Source organism: Procambarus clarkii, chromosome 18 (assembly GCF_040958095.1).
Source record: "Procambarus clarkii isolate CNS0578487 chromosome 18, FALCON_Pclarkii_2.0, whole genome shotgun sequence".
Taxonomy (NCBI): Eukaryota; Metazoa; Arthropoda; class Malacostraca; order Decapoda; family Cambaridae; genus Procambarus; species Procambarus clarkii.
Window position 1 is genome coordinate 13280294 of NC_091167.1, and position 19572 is coordinate 13299865.

Genomic DNA, 19572 nt, shown 5'->3' on the forward strand with positions numbered 1-19572 from the left:
CCCAGCACGTCCCTGATCTCACTAGATGGGATAGCATCCTCGCAGACCTCCTCCTCCCCCGATGAGAGCTCCTGTACCTCCTGTTGCACCAGCTCTTTCTGCAGTTCCAGGAGTTCCTCGGTGGTCAGTTCATCACTGTGCTCCTCCACCAACTCCTGCACATCAGCAGCATCCACCTCCAGACCCAGTGTGTGTCCCAGAGCGACAATATCATCCACTAAAAGAGCCTCCGGGTCATCCACAGGTGCGGATGCAGATGCAGGTGCAGGACCGAAACCTTCGAAGTCTCGCTCAGGGACACCCTCAGGCCACAAGTTTCGCCATGCAGAGTGTAGGGTTCTCTGTGACACCCCTTCCCAGGCCTTATCTATCAAACGCAAGGCCCCCATGATATTGAACTGCTCCTTCCAGAATTGTCTGAGGGTCAGCTCTGTGGTGTCAATCACATGAACACATCTCTCCAACAAGGCCTTCATATAGAGCTTCTTAAAGTTAGCAATGACCTGCTGATCCATGGGTTGGAGGAGTGGCGTGGTGTTTGGAGGAAGAAACTTGATGGTGATAAACTGATTTTCAGGGAACAGATCATCTTGCAGTTGGCAAGGATGCGCAGGTGCATTATCGAGCACAAGCAAGGCCTTGAGTGGTAACTGCTTGTCGACGAGATAATTTCTCACTGTGGGCCGAAAACGTCATTTACCCACTCACTAAAGAAGATCTGCGTGACCCAGGACCTCTTGTTCGACCTCCACATCACATTCAGCCGTGTCTTGTGACCCTTAAACGCCTTGAACACTCGTGGATTTTCTGAGTGATAGACGAGCAGCGGCTTGACCTTGCAATCGCCACATGCATTGGCGCAGAGCACGAGAGTAAGGCGATCCTTCATCGGTTTGTGGCCAGGCAATGATTGTTCCTCTTGCGTGATGTAGGTCCTCTTCGTCAGTTTTTTTCAAAAAAGGCCGGTCTCGTCACAATTGAAAACTTGTTGTGGCAGAAACTGCTCCTGATCAACAAATTTCTGGAACTCTGGCACAAAAGCCTCAGCAGCACCTTTATCAGAGCTGGCAGCCTCCCCATGTCGCACAACACTGTGTATACCACTCCTTTTCTTAAAGTTCTCAAACCAGCCACGGCTTGCCCTAAATACCTCCTCATCTTCAGACGACGCACCTGGTATCTTCCTGATAAGGTCCACATACAGCATCCTAGCCTTAGCGCAAACGATAGCTTCAGAGACACAATCGCCATGCAATTGTCGTTCATTCATCCACACCAGCAGTAGCCGTTCCACATCTTCCAGGAGTTTTGGACGTTTGCTGGTGAGCTTGCTAACTCCTTTGGCCATGTCAAGCGTCTTATATTTATCCTTGCCCTTCAGTATGGTGGATATTGTTGAGGGAGCCCTGCCATACTCCCTGGCAAGATCAACCACACGAATACCACGCTCGTGCTTTGCTATGATCTCTTTCTTCACTTCCACAGTGATTGCCTCTTTCTTCCCCTTGCAAACTCCTGCTTTCGCAGGCTGCTTCTTGGACGACATCGTGCGTTCAGAATTGTAGTCACAAAACCACAAAAAAAAAAAAAAAACACGAATATCAGAATTGTGTGTGGAGCGATACAGACGGATACTGGTCGTGTGAGACACCAATACAACACTGTAGACAGTGGCGGCGTGACCCCACCATGTGGTGTTGACGTTACACAAACGAGCGTTCGTCATATGGGACGATTTCTCGCCGATCGGACCAGTCGTTACCCAAAATATTCGCCTTGTGGGGCGATCGTTATGCAAGGTACCACTGTATATATATACATAACCAAGAAGACTTCCGAACTCCTTATCAAAAACAGCCCGAAGCCGACGGAGAACCCTCTACAGCAGTCAAGCGTTGTATACATGTACACTTGCCCCCACAAAGGATGTAACCTTCAATGTAAGTACATAGGTATGACGTCGACCAAGCTGACGAGGCGTTTGACATGCCATCTTCAATCTGGTGCCCCTAGGAATCACATGAGACAAGCCCATGACATTACTCTAACAAGAGAAATGTTGAACAAGAATACTTGCATAATAGACAAAACCCAAGATTCAAGAAGATTACAAATTCTTGAGGCAATTCACATAAGAATAGAGCGACCTACCATGAACACCCAAATCACGGAACTATTTACTCTACCCACCATGAGAGTAAGGACAAGACAAGAACATATCGATGCCAACACAGAAGACAATGTCCAACATAACAGGCCAATTACACTGGATTAATCTTTGTGTTTGGATAGGAGATGCCTCGTATGGGCCAATAAGCCTTCTGCAGCCCCTATGTTTATCCCTTATGTATCCCCCCATGTTTTCACCTTCATATATATATATATATATATATATATATATATATATATATATATATATATATATATATATATATATATGTATATATATATATATATATATATATATATATATATATATATATATATATATGTATATATATATATATATATATATATATATATATATATATATATATATATATATGTATATATATATATATGTATATATATATATATGTATATATATATATATATGTATATATATATATATATGTATATATATATATATATATGTCGTACCTAGTAGCCAGAACGCACTTCTCGGCCTACTATTCAAGGCCCGATTTGCCTAATAAGCCAAGTTTTCCTGAATTAATATAGTTTCTCTAATTTTTTTATTATGAAATGATAAAGCTACCCATTTCATTATGTATGAGGTCAATTTTTTTTTATTGGAGTTAAAATTAACGTAGATATATGACCAAACCTAACCAACCCTACCTAACCTAACCTAACCTATCTTTATAGGTTAGGTTAGGTTAGGTAGCCGAAAAAGTTAGGTTAGGTTAGGTTAGGTAGGTTAGGTAGTCGAAAAACAATTAATTCATGAAAACTTGGCTTATTAGGCAAATCGGGCCTTGCATAGTAGGCTGAGAAGTGAGTTCTGGCTACTAGGTACGACATATATATATATATATATATATATATATATATATATATATATATATATATATATATATATATATATATATATATATACACACACACACACACACGCACAGTATACATATATGAGGCCTTACCTCCCTCCACAGTGTATCCGTGCAACATGTTCGTCTTGCTCCTCTGCCCATGTTCCATTTCAGAATCATTTTGATTTCCATAGTAATATGACCTTAATACAGCTCTGTCCACTACTGCACAGTCTGCTGCTGTATGGTCACACAGATCAATAATTCTTAACTGCTGTTCCATAAGTCACGGGTGCTCTCTAGCATCATAATGTTCCACCATTGCTCTAGTCACTTGAGTAACCTTGGAACATATACAGAGACCACTCATAGCCTATGGACCTTCAATGCCACCACATCCACATCCCTTCAGTACTAATTCCTTCTTTTACATTCATGATCAAGATTAATTTTCATCCATATCTTGGCATCTCTTATACCAAGAATGTTACCCCTGGAACTCTGTCCTCCGATCTAGATATAGTATTCACCTTTTCCCCTTGACCATTCTACTACACAGTCACAGCTGACAATACCTGAGCACCTCTGTGCTCCTCTTAACATCTACCATCTGAAACACATTTTGCTTCCCAATGACTGTTTCTTCTCCAAACTGCTGTAGGGTATGCACCAAGGAGCTACAAAGTGCCAACCCACAAATTGTGTTGAATAGTGAAATCCTCTTTTCTAGGCAGCCTCTGTAACTCTCTGTACATGGCCATTTACTGTGGATTTTTAGGGGCATCACACTAACCCCTCAAACAAAATTTGCAGGGAAAAAGGGGGGGGGGGGGGGTGGGGGGGGAAGAAAAAAATATCTTTAACTATTAAATTTTATATTTCAGTTGGCATGCACATTTTAACATATGACAAATTTATTTGTGTTATGCAGGTATGTTTATATTACATCATGTGTAGACTTTCAAACTAGATATATGAAAACCTACATATTTAAGCAGTTAATCAGAGGGATACAGTAGTACAGTACCACAAATTTTTATTCCATCAGTCACTGGTCAAGTGAAGAGGGAAAAGTAGGGGCCAAAAATGTAGTTGGATGAGGGACCATGAATGTAGTACTCTTGGATGATGTGAGTCAATATAGCACTTGTCAGATACAGTTTTGAAGATGGGTTCACTGTAATATTTACCAACCTCCCAACCTTCAACATTCGCCATCAATTTCGCCTACAGGAAGAAAAAACCATACCACATTACAGTATCAAAAAACTTGAAAAATAGGTGCTATGAAGTCCTGTATATATGAGTCAAGTGTTGACTCAAAGCCTTACATTTATTAAAGATTAGGATTTCTTGACTAACTCATTGCAAGCCTTCTCTAGCATCTCTATATACTTTTACTTCCAATTTCCAAGTACTATATTTATAACTTGTGTTCAAGGGCATAGCTTTCAAATAAAATATACCACATACTATTTATGCAATATTTTACTACTGTGGCCTTTATGCCCTAAAAGACACTCAACAAATGGATTTAATTATGAACTTGTTATTACTGGAGACAGTAACATGTTTTACATTACTTTAGAAAAATGGTTTGTGTGGAAGACACTAACAATTATAAGAGGATAAAGATCAGTTTGATGATCCTACATAAAGTACTGAAATCTATGATGAGAATAAGTCACATTAACTTAGCTGAAAATTTAAACAACCAACCTACATACAGTATCTGAAAATGAAGGAAATAATGACATTTTGGGCTGTCCAAAACATTTTGTTTTTTCTCAGATTTGTGGGTTGGGTGTCTACTAAAATATAATTTTCAAGTCAAAACTGGACAATAAGAAAGCAACACATACATTAAAGTAAAAATATTATCTTCAGAGCCCAAAATTAAACACACTTTTATGCTAAAATACAAGTGTTTTAAGTTTCAAGTGAATGTGAAAAAGAACTTTGACAGATGAGTACAGCAACTGCCTCACATCTTGCAGGTGAGTGTTATTTCCCTGATGGGCCAAGTGGTTGGGCATCTTTCCTTCACTTCATCCAGTATCCCATCCATGTATGACGAATATATAGTCATACTGAATAAGTGCTTTCCTCTTCATAATTTCCTTCATTCTCATGGAAATGAACAGTAAACTTGGTGGGAAATTTTTTTAATACCATACAAATAACAGTAACAATAATATCTCTTAACAAACTGGAAAATATAATTAATGGTATATGACAACCCTTTCTCTCACCCAGTTTGTTGCATTTTTTACAGAATTGACCAATCCCTCAATAATGACATTTTCTATCTAATAACCTCGATAGGTTAGGTGGGTTGCTTGGGTTCGTGTGTGTCTGGTTAGGTTAAGTCTGAAGTGACAATGCACTGTAGGAGGGGCTAAAGGTAATTAACTAAGTGTAGTTACAGGACAAGAGCTATGCTCGTGGTGTCCCATCTTCGCAACTCTCTTTTTGTCATATAACTCTTTGAAATTACGGACAGTTTTGGCCTCCACCATTTATCTTGAGGTTATCTTGAGATGATTTCGGGGCTTTTAGTGTCCCCGCGGCCTGGTCCTCGACCAGGCCTCCACCCCCAGGAAGCAGCCCGTGACAGCTGACTAACACCCATGTAACTATTTTACTGCTAGGTAACAGGGGCATAGGGTGAAAGAAACTCTGCCCATTGTTTCTCGCCGGCGCCTGGGATCGAACCCAGGACCACAGGATCACAAGTCCTGCGTGCTGGCCGCTCGGCCGACCGGCTCCCATAAGCTCCCACTTTCTCACTTAAATAACAGGTGTCCATGTTATCAAGTCAACTCTTAGTGGCTGAATGGCCTTTCACAGCACATTTAATACACATGTAATAGTTATACATGTACACAAGATTGTCAAAATAAGCAGTCAATTTAATCTTGACAAAAGATACCTGGAAGCTAGGACAAGTGCTATGCCCTAGCACAAAATTATATTAGTACTGTTACTTGCTTGATACCAGCTTGATGGGGTTCTGGGAGTTCTTCTACTCCCCAAGCCCAGTCCGAGGCCAGGCTCGACTTGTGAGGGAGGCCTAGAGCTAACATATATGTTAATTATGTATATGTTAACCATACAACCAACGCAAGAGTTGTATAAAAAGGGGCTACATATTGGTCAGCAAATATGATTTATTTTGGACAACTACTGGCAGTTGGCTTGTTATGACTCCGAGGTGCTTCAAGTATATAAATCATTTCTCAATATCGCAGGGAAGATATTTACAGTTCCTCACGTATCTAGGCTCATTGAGGTCCCTCTAGGTTAACTAGCTACCTTCCTCAGGATGCAACACACAACAATTGCCTAATTCCTGGGTACCTTTTTACTGATAGACCAAGAGGCAACAGATAAAAGGAAATGCACCCAACCAGTTCTCTCTCATCCAGAGGTTGAACCCAGGATTCTCAATAGGGAGCTGAGAATGTAGACATCTGTACTACAGGTTCTCACCTATGAAATGTTGCATTTCCAGCTGGATAGAGATGCTTTAGCATATTTAAAATATTGTAATTATTATAATTTCCAAATAAACATTGTCCTCGAATTATAAAGGCAACTTGTCATTCTACAGCAAATACAAAATGTCCAAAAAGGGGGCAAGGTACATACTTGATTTTCTTGTACATTTTGTTGTAGAAGCAGACAGCAATAGATGTCACAACTGCATAGCCTGCAAACAGCTGATAGCCTGAAAATTACAAAATAAAATAATGTATTTGAACACAATAATAATGGTCACAATGCTGCAAACACTAGGTACCTAAACTAGCAGAGTACATCCGACCCAGTTCCATCACTGCACTTAACAATGACAATGACACAAACTATATACGCACAAATGGGTATAACATTACATAGAAATTACTCTTAACTTAAGAATGAATATAGTGCTATCTAGAAAATAAACAAAAACTGCAATAGCAAAATTTTATAGATTTTACACTGCATTGTATTATTCACAAGCAAATAAAATACATTCTTTATAGTCATTTATGGAGTAGGGTCTAGGACCTGGAAAAAGTTTAATATGTATATCATCACAACAGTTGAAACCAACATATCCTAATCAAATAACACAAAACTTAAAGATAAAATTTTGCATTTTGTATATACTGTACACAAGGTTTGTGTCACCGTTATGGAAATTTTATTATTGGCAAAATTTTGTATTGAACAACCTGGATAGGGTTCTAGTCCTTCTACTCTCCCAAGTCCATATGGGAGAGTTTCCCAGTTTCTGCATTTAGGGCCAATGGTCAAGGTTCCCCAGACATTGAGTGGGAATTTGAAAAGGGCCCCAAGAGTAGTCATACGATGTCATTCCTCCTCTTTTAAGCAAACATAACATGTTTTATATAGTATATTATGAACAATGCGTAATGCCCCGCACTTGGATTATTACATCCAAGCATAGAGACCTCATCTTCTGAAAGACATAGCTGCTTTGGAGAAAGGTCAACACAGCAATAAAAACAATTCCAGAACTAACTATCTCTCATTCAAGGAACAGGTTCATAGAATTACCCAAAGCTACCCAAAGCCACCCAAAGCTACCCAAAGCCACCACAAGCTACACAAAGCCACCACAAGCTATCCAAAGCTACCACAAGCTACCTAAAGCCACCACAAGCTACCCAAAGCCACCAGAAGCTTCCCAAAGCCACCACAGGCTAACCAAAGCCACCACCAGCTACCCAAAGCATCTACCCAAAACCACCATAAGCTACCCAAAGCCACCACCAGCTACCGAAAGCCCCCACCAGCTACCCAAAGCCATGACAAGCCATCCAAAGCCACCACAAGCTACCCAAAGCCACCACAAGCTACCCAAAGCCACCACAAACTTACCAAAGCCACCAGAAGATACCCAAAGCCACAACAAGCTTCACAAAGCCACCACAAATTGGGGGTCTGGTAGCTGAGTGGTCAGCATGCAGGGCTCGTAATTCTGTGGCCCGGGTTCGATTGCCGGACCAGGCAGAAACAAATGGGCAAAGTTACCCCTGTTACCGTAATGCCCCTGTTACCTAGCAGTAGATAGGTACCTTCATGTTAGACAACTGTTATGGAGCTGCTTCCTGGGTGTGTGTGTGTGTGTGTGTGTGTGTGTGTGTGTGTGTGTGTGTGTGTGTGTGTGTGTGTGTGTGTGTGTGTGTGTGTGTGTGTGTGTGTGGAAAAACAAATTTAGTTAGTACTGTAGTTAGATACAGTTGATTGACAGTTGAGAGGCGGGCCGAAAGAGCAGAGCTCAACCCCCACAAGAACAACTAAGTAAATACAAATAGGTGAATACAAGCTTCCTAAAGCCACCACAAGCAACCCAAAGCCACCACAAGCTACCCAAAGCCACCACAAGCTACCCAAAGCCACCACAAGCTACCCAAAGCCACCACAAGCTAAACAAAGCCACCACAAGCTACCCAAAGCCACCACAAGCTATCCAAAGCCACCACAAGCTTCCTAAAGCCACCACAAGCTACCCAAAGCCACCACAAGCTATCCAAAGCCACCACAAGCTTCCTAAAGCCACCACAAGCTACCCAAAGCCATCACAAGCTACCCAAAGCCACCACAAGCTACCCAAAGCCACCACAAGCTACCCAAAACCACCACAAGCTTCCCAAAGCCACCACAAGCTACCCAAAGCTACCCAAAGCCACAAGCTACCCAAAGCCACAAGCTACCCAAAGCCACAAGCTATCCAAAGACACCACAAGCTTCCCAAAGCCACCACAAGCTACCCAAAGCCACAAGCTACCCAAAGCCACCACAAGCTACCCAAAGCCACCACAAGCTTCCCAAAGCCACCACAAGCTTCCCAAAGCCAACATTAGCTACCCAAAGCCACCACAAGCTATCCAAAGCCACCACAAGCTTCCTAAAGCCACCACAAGCTTCCTAAAGCCACCACAAGCTACCCAAAGCCACCACAAGCTATCCAAAGCCACCACAAGCTTCCTAAAGCCACCACAAGCTACCCAAAGCCACCACAAGCTATCCAAAGCCACCACAAGCTTCCTAAAGCCACCACAAGCTACCCAAAGCCATCACAAGCTACCCAAAGCCACCACAAGCTACCCAAAGCCACCACAAGCTACCCAAAACCACTACAAGCTTCCCAAAGCCACCACAAGCTACCCAAAGCTACCACAAGCTACCCAAAGCCACCACAAGCTACCCAAAGCCACAAGCTATCCAAAGACACCACAAGCTTCCCAAAGCCACCACAAGCTACCCAAAGCCACAAGCTATGCAAAGCCACCACAAGCTTCCCAAAGCCACCACAAGCTACCCAAAGCTACCACAAGCTACCCAAAGCCACAAGCTATACAAAACCACCACAAGCTACCCAAAGCCACAAGCTACCCAAAGCCACCACAAGCTACCCAAAGCCACCACAAGCAACCCCAAGCCACCGAAAGCCTGCCAGTACTATGTAAGTAATAAAGAAATATGGTATATTTACTCACTATAATGCTGGTACTGAATGCAGACATGATCACAACTATTTTTACTCTTTTACTATTTTTACTTTACTCTAATTTCATAACAAAATTAGAAGTAAACATGTGGACGGGTGTTAGTGGAGTTACAAGAATGTACAAATACCAATCTTATGTAATCTCACCAACCCATTGTACCTTCTGGTGAAAAAATTATTATTATTAATGTCAACAACTTACTTCAGTTAAAAAAAAATCAGTAGAAAAAATTCCTCAGGAACAATGTTAGTACCTTCGACAAGCCGCAGGCTTCCAGTCTCCGTCGAGGCCACTAGGGAGTATTAGGCCTATGGTAAATCCTGGTAATACACTTAACAAATAAGAGTCCAGGGCCACGGTACTCCTCCAGAGGCTTCCACTTTTTCTCAACTTGGTCCAGTCTTCCAAACGCCGCACAACATTAACCTCCCTAGGAGCCTCCTAAATTATTTACATTTGTATTTGTATTTAAAATATAGAGTGATTACATATATTTATAACTTAAATTTTTTATTACTAGGAAAGACGTAGTAATTTAACTTAGATGTTTGTTTACCAATACAGGCGGGCGTTGTTGGAACTGCTCCAGCGGGGCTGCACCTTCTCGTACTTTGTTTACTCTCCAAAACGGCGCAAAATATTTAGATTTAGCGGCTCTTCTTAACTATTTAAATATTTGTAACACAAAATACACAGCGTTTATGTATTTACCAAAGAGTATTTGGTAATACATAAAGTTTTATGTTTGTTTACAAATATAAAAGTTAAAGATGTTATTGTTGCTTGACTAAATATAATGTAAGTAGGATATAATTTGGTGGTCAGAGAGCGGGACTCACTGTAAGGTAACCTTCACCCGTCTAGTCATGGACACACAGACCAAACAAGTGGTGGGCCGTGGCTGCAAGAGGAAGAAGGGTAGCTGCAAGACCATCAATGGTCCCGGAAAAAGACCAAAATTCACGGATGACGCCACTGCATATGAAGTCAGTCCCGATGGAGAGGTTTTAACAGTCTACCTACTTCACCCCCCTACACGCACTGAGCGCCCATCCCTGAAGGGATTGAAGAAGATTGCCCTGAAGGGTCACAATGAGCTGTATGCTCTGGCCAACGATGAGCTCTGTTCCATGTTTGTAGACACCGGCACCACAATCAATTTCATAGAAGGCAGAGATGCAAGAATACTTGGCTTGGATAAGGAAGTAACCTCCAGCGAGTATAGTAAAATTACCTTATTTACCGAAGAAAGAAACATTACTCATAGTATTGTCGAAGATGTGGAAATATAACTAGAAAACGGCATGGTGTTGCTTACAAAAGTCTAAATTGGCCCGCCACAAATGGATAATTACTTCGGCCCACACCTGATCCCCAGCCTTTTCTTCAGCTTCCCTCTCATGGTTGAGTACCAAGTAATACAGCAGTTTAAACAGGATAATTCTGATCTCTATTTCAAGAACATCCCAACGTCTCAAAATAATGGGTCTGGGTTGTATAATTCCAGAGAATCTTGCCTAAGGATTCCTCTGCCAGATTCATCACAACCTGACAATTGCACAGACAAAATACACGTCGACTCGGGGGTTTAAAACACGTACGTCTCAAGCCTATACTTAAAGAGACTTGGTGTAGAGAAATGCCCTCCCAAAAAGCTCCGGATACACATGGAAGGCAGCGTGTATCTAGAGGATGACTTAATTATCCATCCAAACCCAGAAGACAGGTATCCTTTCGTCATCGGCACGAACATCTTGGCGAAATACAAGTGTGTCCTCGACGCATCCTCATACAATTTGTTCTTCAAGGTTAACAATAAAGTCTACAGGACCCAGCTATACTGATAAGGATCATAAATCCTTATCCCATAGTGATGCATAAATACCTATCTTATGTAATGTCACCAATAATAAATACCTATCTTATGTAATGTCACCAATAATAAATACCTATCTTATGTAATGTCACCAATAATAATACCTATCTTATGTAATGTCACCAATAATAATACCTATCTTATGTAATGTCACCATTAATAAATACCTATCTTATGTAATGTCACCATTAATAAATACCTACAGGAGAAAAGGAGTGGGAGTGAAAGAGACTAGGAACAGGTGTAGAGAAGATTAGAAGTGGGTGTAGAGGAGACAAAGAGTGGGAGTAGAGGAGACTTGAAGTGCGTGTAGAGGAGACTAGGAGTGGGAGTAGAGAAGACTAGTAGAGGATGTGAAGGAGACTAGGAGTAGGTGTAGAGGAGACTAGTGGTGGGTGTGAAGGAGACTAGGAGTGGTTGTAGAGGAGACTAGTAGTGGGTGTAAAGGAGACTGGGAGTGCGTGTGGAGGAGACTGGGAGTGGTTGTGGAGGAGACTGGGAGTGGTTGTGGAGGAGACTAGGGGAGGGTGTAGAGGAAACTAGAAGTTGGTGTAGAAGAGACTATGAGTGGGTGTGAAGGAAACTAGGAGTGGGTGTGGAAGAGACTAGGAGTGGGTGTGGAGAAGACTGGGAGTGGGTGTGGAGGAGACTGGGAGTGGGTGTAGAGGAGACTTGGAGTGACTATAGAGGAGACTAGGAGGTGGTGAAGAGGAGACTAGCGGTGGGTGTAGAGAAGACTAGGGGTGGGTGTAGAGGAGACTAGAAGTTGGTGTAGAAGAGACTAGGAATGGGTGAGGAGGTGACTTGTAGTAGGTGAGGAGGAGACTATAAATGGGTGTAGAGGAGACAACGAGAGGGTGTAGAAGAGACTACGAGAGGGTGTAGAGTAGACTAGGATTGTGTGTAGAGGAGACTAGGAGTGGGTGTTGAGGGGACTAGGAGTGGGTGTAGAGGGGACTAGGAGTGGGTGTAGAAGAGATTAGTAGGGGGTGTGAAGGAGACAAAGTGGCTGCAGAGGAGACTAGGAGTGGGTGTGGAGGAGACTAGTAGTGGGTGTAGAGGAGACTAGGAGTGGCTGCAGAGGAGACTAGGAGTGGGTGTGGAGGAGACTAGTAGTGGGTGTAGAGGAGACTAGGAGTGGGTGCAGAGGAGACTACGAGTGGGTGTGAAGGAGACTAGGAGTGGGTGTAGAGGAGACTAGGAGTGGGTGCAGAGGAGACTAGGAGTGGGTGTAGAGGAGACTAGGAGTGGGTGCAGAGGAGACTAGAAGTGGGTGTGGAGGAGACTAGTAGTATGTGTGAAGGAGACCATGAGTGGGTGTGGAGGAGACTTGGAGTGGCTGTGGAGGAGACTAGGAATGGGTGTGGAGGAGACTAGGAGAGGGTGTAGAGGAGACTAGGAGTGGGTGTAGAGGAGACTAGAAGTGGGTGTGGAGGAGACCTGAAGTGGGTGTGGAGGAGACTACGAGTGGGTGTGGAGGAGACTAATAGTGGGTGTGGAGGAGACTGGCAGTGGGTGTAGAGACTAGGAGTGGGTGTGTAGGAGACTGGGAGTGGGTGTGGAGGAGACTTGGAGTAGGTGTGGAGGAGACTAGGAATGGGAGTAAAGGAGACTGGGAGTGGTAGTAGAGGAGACTAGCAGTGGGTGTGGAGGAGACTTGGAGTGAGTGTTGAGTAGACTAGGAGTGGGTGTAGAGGAGACTAGGAGTGGGTGTAGAGGAGACTGGGAGTGGGATTAGAGGAGACAAGGAGTGGGTGTAGAGGAGACCAGGACTGTGAGTAGAGGAGACTGGGAGTGGGTGTAGAGGAGACTAGGAGTGGGTGTGGAGGAGACTGGGAGTGGGATTAGAGGAGACAAGGAGTGGGTGTAGAGGAGACCAGGAGTGTGAGTAGAGGAGACTGGGAGTGGGTGTAGAGGAGACTAGGAGTGGGTGTGGAGGAGACTACGAGTGGGTGTGGAGGAGACTAGGAGTGGGTGTAGAGGAGACAAGGAGAGGGTGTGGAGGAGAATGGGAGTGGGTGAGGAGGAGACTATTAGTGGGTGTGGAGGAGACTAAGAGTGGGTGTGGAAGAGACTAGGAGTGGGTGTAGAGGACACTACGAGTGGGTGTGGAGGAGACTAGGAGTGGGTGTAGAGGAGACAAGGAGTGGGTGTAGAGGAGACAAGGAGTGGGTGTGGAAGAGACTGTGAGTGGTTGTAGAGATTAGGAGCAGGTGTGGAGGAAACTGGGAGTGGGTGTAGAGGAGACTGGGAGTGGGCGTGGAAGAGACTGGGAGTGTGTGTGGAGTTGACTGGGAGTGGGTGTAGAGGAATCTGGGAGGGGGTGTAGAGGAGACTAGGAGTTGGTGTAGAGGAGACTAGGGGTGGGTGTGGAGACTGGCAGTGGGTTTGTAGAAGACTGCGAGTGTGTGTGGAGGAGACTAGTAGTGGGTGTAGAGGAGACTGGGAGGGGGTGTAGAGGAGACTAGGAGTGGGTGTGGAGTATACTTTGAGTTGGTGTAGAGGAGACTAGGAGTGGGTGTGGAGGAGACTGTGAGTGGGAATGGAAGAGACTAGGATTGGGTGTGGAGGAGACACAGAGAGGGTGTAGAGGAGACTAGGACTGGGTGTAGAGGAGACTAGGAGTGGGTGTGGAGGTGACTAGGAGTGGGGTGTATAGGAGACTAGGAGTGGGTGTGGAGGAGACTAGGAGTGAGTGTGGAGGAGACTAGGAGTGGGTGTGGAGGAGACTAGGAGTGGGTGTAGAGGAGATTAGGAGTGGGTGTGGAGGAGAATGGGAGTGGGTGTGGAGGAGACTAGTAGTGGGTGTGGAGGAGACTAGTAGTGGGTGTGGAGGAGACTGGGAGTGGGCGTGGAGGAGACTGGGAGTGGGTGTGGAGGAGACTGGGAGTGGGTGTAGAGGAGACTGGGAGTGGGTGTAGAGGAGACTGGGAGTGGGTATGGAGGAGACTGGGATTGGGTGTGGAGGAGACTAGGAGTTTGTGTGGAGGAGATTTGGAGTGGGAGTAGAGGGGTCTGGGAGTGGGCATGGAAGAGACTAGGAGTGGGAGTGGAGGAGACTAGGAGTGGGTGTAGAGGAGACTGGGAAAGGGTGTGGAGGAGACTAGTAGTAGGTGTAAAGGAGAAAAGAAGTGGGTGTTTAGGAGAGTAGGAGTGGGTGTGGAGGAGACTACGAGTGGGTGTGGAGGAGACTGGGAGTGGGTGTAGAGGAGATTAGAAGTGGGTGTGGAGGAGAGTGGGAGTAGGTGTGGAGGAGATTAGGAGTGGATGTGGAGGAGAGTGGGAGTGGGTGTGGAGGAGACTAGTAGTGGGTGTGGAGGAGACTGGGAGTGGGTGTGGAGGAGACTGGGAGTGGGTGTAGAGGAGACTGGGAGTGGGCGTGGTGGAGACTGGGAGTGGGTGTAGAGCAGACTAGGAGTGGGTATGGAGGAGACTGGGATTGGGTGTGGAGGAGACTAGGAGTTTGTGTGGAGGAGATTAGGAGTGGGGGTAGAGGGGTCTGGGAGTGGGCATGGAAGAGACTAGGAGTGGGAGTGGAGGAGACTAGGATTGGGTGTATAGGAGACTAGGAGTGGGTGTAGAGGAGACTAGGAGTGGGTGTAGAGGAGACTAGGAGTGGGTGTAGAGGAGACTAGGAGTGGGTGTAGAGGAGACTAGGAGTGGGTGTAGAGGAGACTAGGAGTGAGTATAGAGGTGACTAGGAGTGGGTGTAGAGGAGAATACGAGTGGGTGTGGAGGAGTCTAGGATTGGGTGTAGAGGAGATCGACTGGGAGTGGGTGTGGAGGAGACTAGGAGTGGGTGTGGAGGAGACTAGGAGGGGGTGTGGAGGAGTCTAGGATTGCGTGTAGAGGAGATCGACTGGGAGTGGGTGTTGAGGAGACTAGGAGTGGGTGGGTAGGAGACTAGGAGTTGGTGTGGAGGAGATTAGGAGTGGGTTTAGAGGAGACTAGGAGTGGGTGTGGAGGAGACTGAGTGGTTGTAGAGGAGATTAGGAGTAGGTGTGGAGGAGATTAGGAGTGGGAGTAGAGGGGTCTGGTAGTGGGCGTGGAGGAGACTAGGAGTGTGTGTGGAGGAGACTAGGAGTGTGTGTGGAGGAGACTGGGAGTGGGTGTGGAGGAGACTTGGAGTGGGTGTGGAGGAGACTTGGAGTGGGTGTTAATGAGACTAGGAATGGGTGTGGAGGAGACTAGGAGTGGGTGTAGAGGAGACAAGGAGTGGGTGTGGAGGAGAATGGGAGTGGGTGTAGAGGAGACTGGGAGTGGGTATGGAGGAGACTGGGAGTGGGTGAGGAGGAGACTATTAGTGGGTGTGGAGGAGATTAAGAGTGGGTGTGGAAGAGACTAGGAGTGGGTGTAGAGGAGACTACGAGTGGGTGTGGAGGAGACTAGGAGTGGGTGTAGAGGAAACAAGGAGTGGGTGTGGAGGAGACTAGGAGTTGGTGTGGAGGAGACTACGAGTTGGTGTGGAGGAGACTAGGAGTGGGTGTAGAGCAGACAAGGAGTGGGTGTGGAGGAAACTGGGAGTGGGTGTAGAGGAGACTGGGAGTGGGCGTGGAAGAGACTGGGAGTGTGTGTGGAGTTAACTGGGAGTGGGTGTAGATGAGTCTGGAAGAGGGAGTGGAGGAGACTAAGAGTGGGTGTAGAGGAGACAAAGAGAGGGCGTGGAGGAGACTGGGAGTGGAAGTGGAGGAGACTAGAAGTGGGTGTGGAGGAGACAAAGAGAGTGTGTAGAGGAGACTAGGAGTGGGTGTGGAGGAGACTAGGAGTGGGTGTGGAGACTGGCAGTGGGTTTGTAGAAGACTGCGAGTGTGTGTGGAGGAGACTAGTAGTGGGTGTAGAGGAGACTGGGAGGGGGTGTAGAGGAGACTAGGAGTGTGTGTGGTGGAGACTAGGAGTGGGTGTGTAGGAGACCGGTAGTGGGTGTGGAGGAGATTAGTAGTTGGTGTTGAGGAGACTAGGAGTGGGTGTGGAGGAGACTAGGAGTGGGTGTGGAGTATACTTTGAGTTGGTGTAGAGGAGACTAGGATTGGGTGTGGAGGAGACTGGGAGTGGGGTGTGGAGGAGACTGTGAGTGGGGTGTGGAGGAGACTAGGAGTGGGTGTGGAGGAGACACAGAGAGGGTGTAGAGGGGACTAGGACTGGGTGTAGATTAGACTAGGAGTGGGTGTGGAGGTGACTAGGAGTGGGGTGTATAGGACACTAGGAGTGGGTGTGGAGGAGACTAGGAGTGGGTGTGGAGCAGACTAGGAGTCGGTGTGGAGGAGACTAGGAGTGGGTGTAGAGGAGACTAGGAGTGGGTTTGAAGGAGACTGGGAGTAGGTGTGGAGGAGATTAGGAGTGGGTGTGGAGGAGAGTGGGAGTGGGTGTGGAGGTGACTAGTAGTGGGTGTGGAGGAGACTGGGAGTGGGTGTGGAGGAGACTGGGAGTGGGTGTCGAGGAGACTGGGAGTGGGTGTAGAGGAGACTGGGAGTGGGTGTAGAGGAGACTGGAAGTGGGTGTGGAGGAGACTGGGATTGGGTGTGGAGGAGACTAGGAGTTTGTGTGGAGGAGATTTGGAGTGGGAGTAGAGGGGTCTGGGAGTGGGCATGGAAGAGACTAGGAGTGGGAGTGGAGGAGACTAGGAGTGGGTGTGGAGGAAAGTGGGAGTGGAGGAAACTGGGAGTGGGTGTAGAGGAGACTGGGAAAGGGTGTGGAGGAGACTAGAAGTGGGTGTGGAGGCGACTAGGAGTAGGTGTAGAGGAGACTAGAAGTGGGTGTGGAGGAGAGTAGGAGTGGATGTGGAGGAGACTACGAGTGGGTGTGGAGGAGACTAGGAGTGGGTGTAGAGGAGACTAGGAGTGGGTGTGGAGGAGAGTGGGAGTGGGAATGGAGGAGACTAGGATTGGGTATGGAGGAGACAAAGAGAGGGTGTAGAGGAGACTAGGAGTGGGTGTAGATTAGATTAGGAGTGGGTGTGGAGGAGACTAGGAGTGGGTGTGGAATAGAATAGGAGTGGGTGTGGAGGAGACTAGGAGTGGGTGTGGAATAGAATAGGAGTGGGTGTGGAGGAGACTGAGTGGAAGTGGAGGAGAATAGGAGTGGGTGTGGAGGAGACAAAGAGAGGGTGTAGAGGAGACTAGGAGTGGGTGTAAAGGAAACTAGGAGTGGGTGTGGAGGAGACTAGGAGTGGGAATGGAGGACACTAGGATTGGATGTAGAGGAGACTGGAATTTGGTGTGGAGGAGACTGGAATTTGGTGTGGAGGAGACTGGGAGTGGGTGTGGAGGAGACTAGGAGTGGGTGTGGAGGAGACTGGGAGTGGGTGTGGAGGAGACTAGTAGTGAGTGTGTATGAGACTGGGAGTGGGTGTAGAGGAGACTGGGAGTGGGTGTGGAGGAGATTAGGAGTGGGTGTGGAGGAGAGTGGGTGTGGAAGAGACTAGTAGTGGGTGTGGAGGAGACTGGGAGTGGGTGTGGAGGAGACACAGAGAGGGTGTAGAGGAGACTAGGACTGGGTGTAGAGGAGACTAGGAGTGGGTGTGGAGGTGACTAGGAGTGGGGTGTATAGGAGACTAGGAGTGGGTGCGGAGGAGACTAGGAGTGGGTGTGGAGGAGACTAGGAGTGGGTGTGGAGGAGACTAGGAGTGGGTGTAGAGGAGACTAGGAGTGGGTTTGAAGGAGACTGGGAGTAGGTGTGGAGGAGATTAGGAGTGGGTGTGGAGGAGAGTGGGAGTGGGTGTGGAGGAGACTAGTAGTGGGTGTGGAGGAGACTGGGAGTGGGTGTGGAGGAGACTGGGAGTGGGCGTGGTGGAGACTGGGATTGGGTGTAGAGGAGACTAGGAGTGGGTATGGAGGAGACTGGGATTAGGTGTGGAGGAGACTAGGAGTTTGTGTGGAGGAGATTAGGAGTGGGAGTAGAGGGGTCTGGGAGTGGGCATGGAAGAGACTAGGAGTGGGAGTGGAGGAGACTAGGAGTGGGTGTAGAGGAGACTAGGAGTGGGTGTAGAGGAGACTAGGAGTGGGTGTAGAGGAGACTAGGAGTGGGTGTAGAAGAGACTAGGAGTGGGTGTAGAGGAGACTAGGAGTGGGTGTAGAGGGGACTAGGACTGGGTGTAGAGGAGACTAGGAGTGGGTGTAGAGGAGACTAGGAGTGGGTGTAGAGGAGACTAGGAGTGGGTGTAGAGGTGACTAGGAGTGGGTGTTGAACAGACTAAAAGTTGGTGTAGAGGAGACTAGGAGTGGGTGTGGAGGAGACTAAGAATGGTTGTGGAGGAGTCTAGGATTGGGTGTAGAGGAGATCGACTGGGAGTGGGTGTGGAGGAGACTAGGAGTGGGTGGGGAGGAGACTAGGAGGGGGTGTGGAGGAGTCTAGGATTGCGTGTAGAGGAGATCGACTGGGAGTGGGTGTGAAGGAGACTAGGAGTGGGTGGGTAGGAGACTAGGAGTTGGTGTGGAGGAGATTAGGAGTGGGTTTAGAGGAGACTAGGAGTGGGTTTAGAGGAGACTAGGAGTGGGTGGGTAGGAGACTAGGAGTTGGTGTGGAGGAGATTAGGAGTGGGAGTGGAGGAGACTGTGAGTGGGTGTGGAGGAGACTGGGAGTGGGTGTGGAGGAGACTGTGAGTGGGTGTGGAGGAGACAGGAAGTGTGTGTGGAGGAGACTAGGAGTGTTTGTGGAGGAGACTATGATTGGGTGTGGAGGAGGGTGGGAGTGGGTGTGGAGGAGACTTGGAGTCGGTGTTGAGTAGATCAGGAGTGGGTGTAAAGGAGAATAGGAGTGGGTGTGAAGACTAAGATTAAGTGTAGAGGAGAATGGGAGTGGGTGTAGAGGAGATTAGGAGTGGGTGTGGAGGAGACTAGGAGTGGGAATGGAGGAGACTAGGATTGGGTATGGAGGAGACAAAGAGAGGGTGTAGAGGAGACTAGGAGTGGGTGTAGATTAGATTAGGAGTGGGTGTGGAGGAGACTAGGAGTGGGTGTGGAATAGAATAGGAGTGGGTGTGGAGGAGACTAGGAGTGGGTGTGGAATAGAATAGGAGTGGGTGTGGAGGAGACTGAGTGGAAGTGGAGGAGAATAGGAGTGGGTGTGGAGGAGACAAAGAGAGGGTGTAGAGGAGACTAGGAGTGGGTGTAGAGGAAACTAGGAGTGGGTGTGGAGGAGACTA

The 19572-nt window shown here is 46.8% G+C and overlaps 2 protein-coding genes and 1 long non-coding RNA gene across 5 annotated transcripts in view; all 3 read right to left on the reverse strand.

Annotated features, from left to right (window-relative positions):
• The window catches only part of LOC138365952 (tigger transposable element-derived protein 1-like), a 1151-nt gene extending 262 nt beyond the window's left edge, over positions 1–889 (reverse strand). The window contains exons 1-2 of the mRNA XM_069326666.1: positions 709–889; positions 1–676 (exon numbers count right to left, since the gene is read on the reverse strand). The exon at positions 1–676 is cut by the window's left edge and continues 262 nt beyond it. Coding sequence (XP_069182767.1) covers positions 1–676; positions 709–889 — 857 coding nt within the window. The remainder of the gene's footprint in view (positions 677–708) is intronic.
• Positions 890–952: 63 nt separating this feature from the next.
• On the reverse strand, positions 953–1546 carry LOC138365953 (tigger transposable element-derived protein 2-like). Its single transcript, XM_069326667.1, has one exon. The coding sequence runs from the start codon at positions 1544–1546 to the stop codon at positions 953–955; it is 594 nt and encodes a 197-aa protein (XP_069182768.1).
• Positions 1547–3890: 2344 nt separating this feature from the next.
• LOC138365801 (uncharacterized) overlaps positions 3891–19572 on the reverse strand; it is a 266841-nt gene continuing 251159 nt past the window's right edge. For 2 of the 3 annotated variants that reach the window (XR_011229019.1, XR_011229018.1), the window contains exons 2-4: positions 9810–9986; positions 6684–6762; positions 3891–4259 (exon numbers count right to left, since the gene is read on the reverse strand). This is a non-coding gene — a long non-coding RNA (uncharacterized lncRNA). Of the gene's footprint in view, positions 4260–6683; positions 6763–9809; positions 10020–19572 lie in introns of those variants that run through there. The other variant, XR_011229017.1, reaches the window with a different exon arrangement.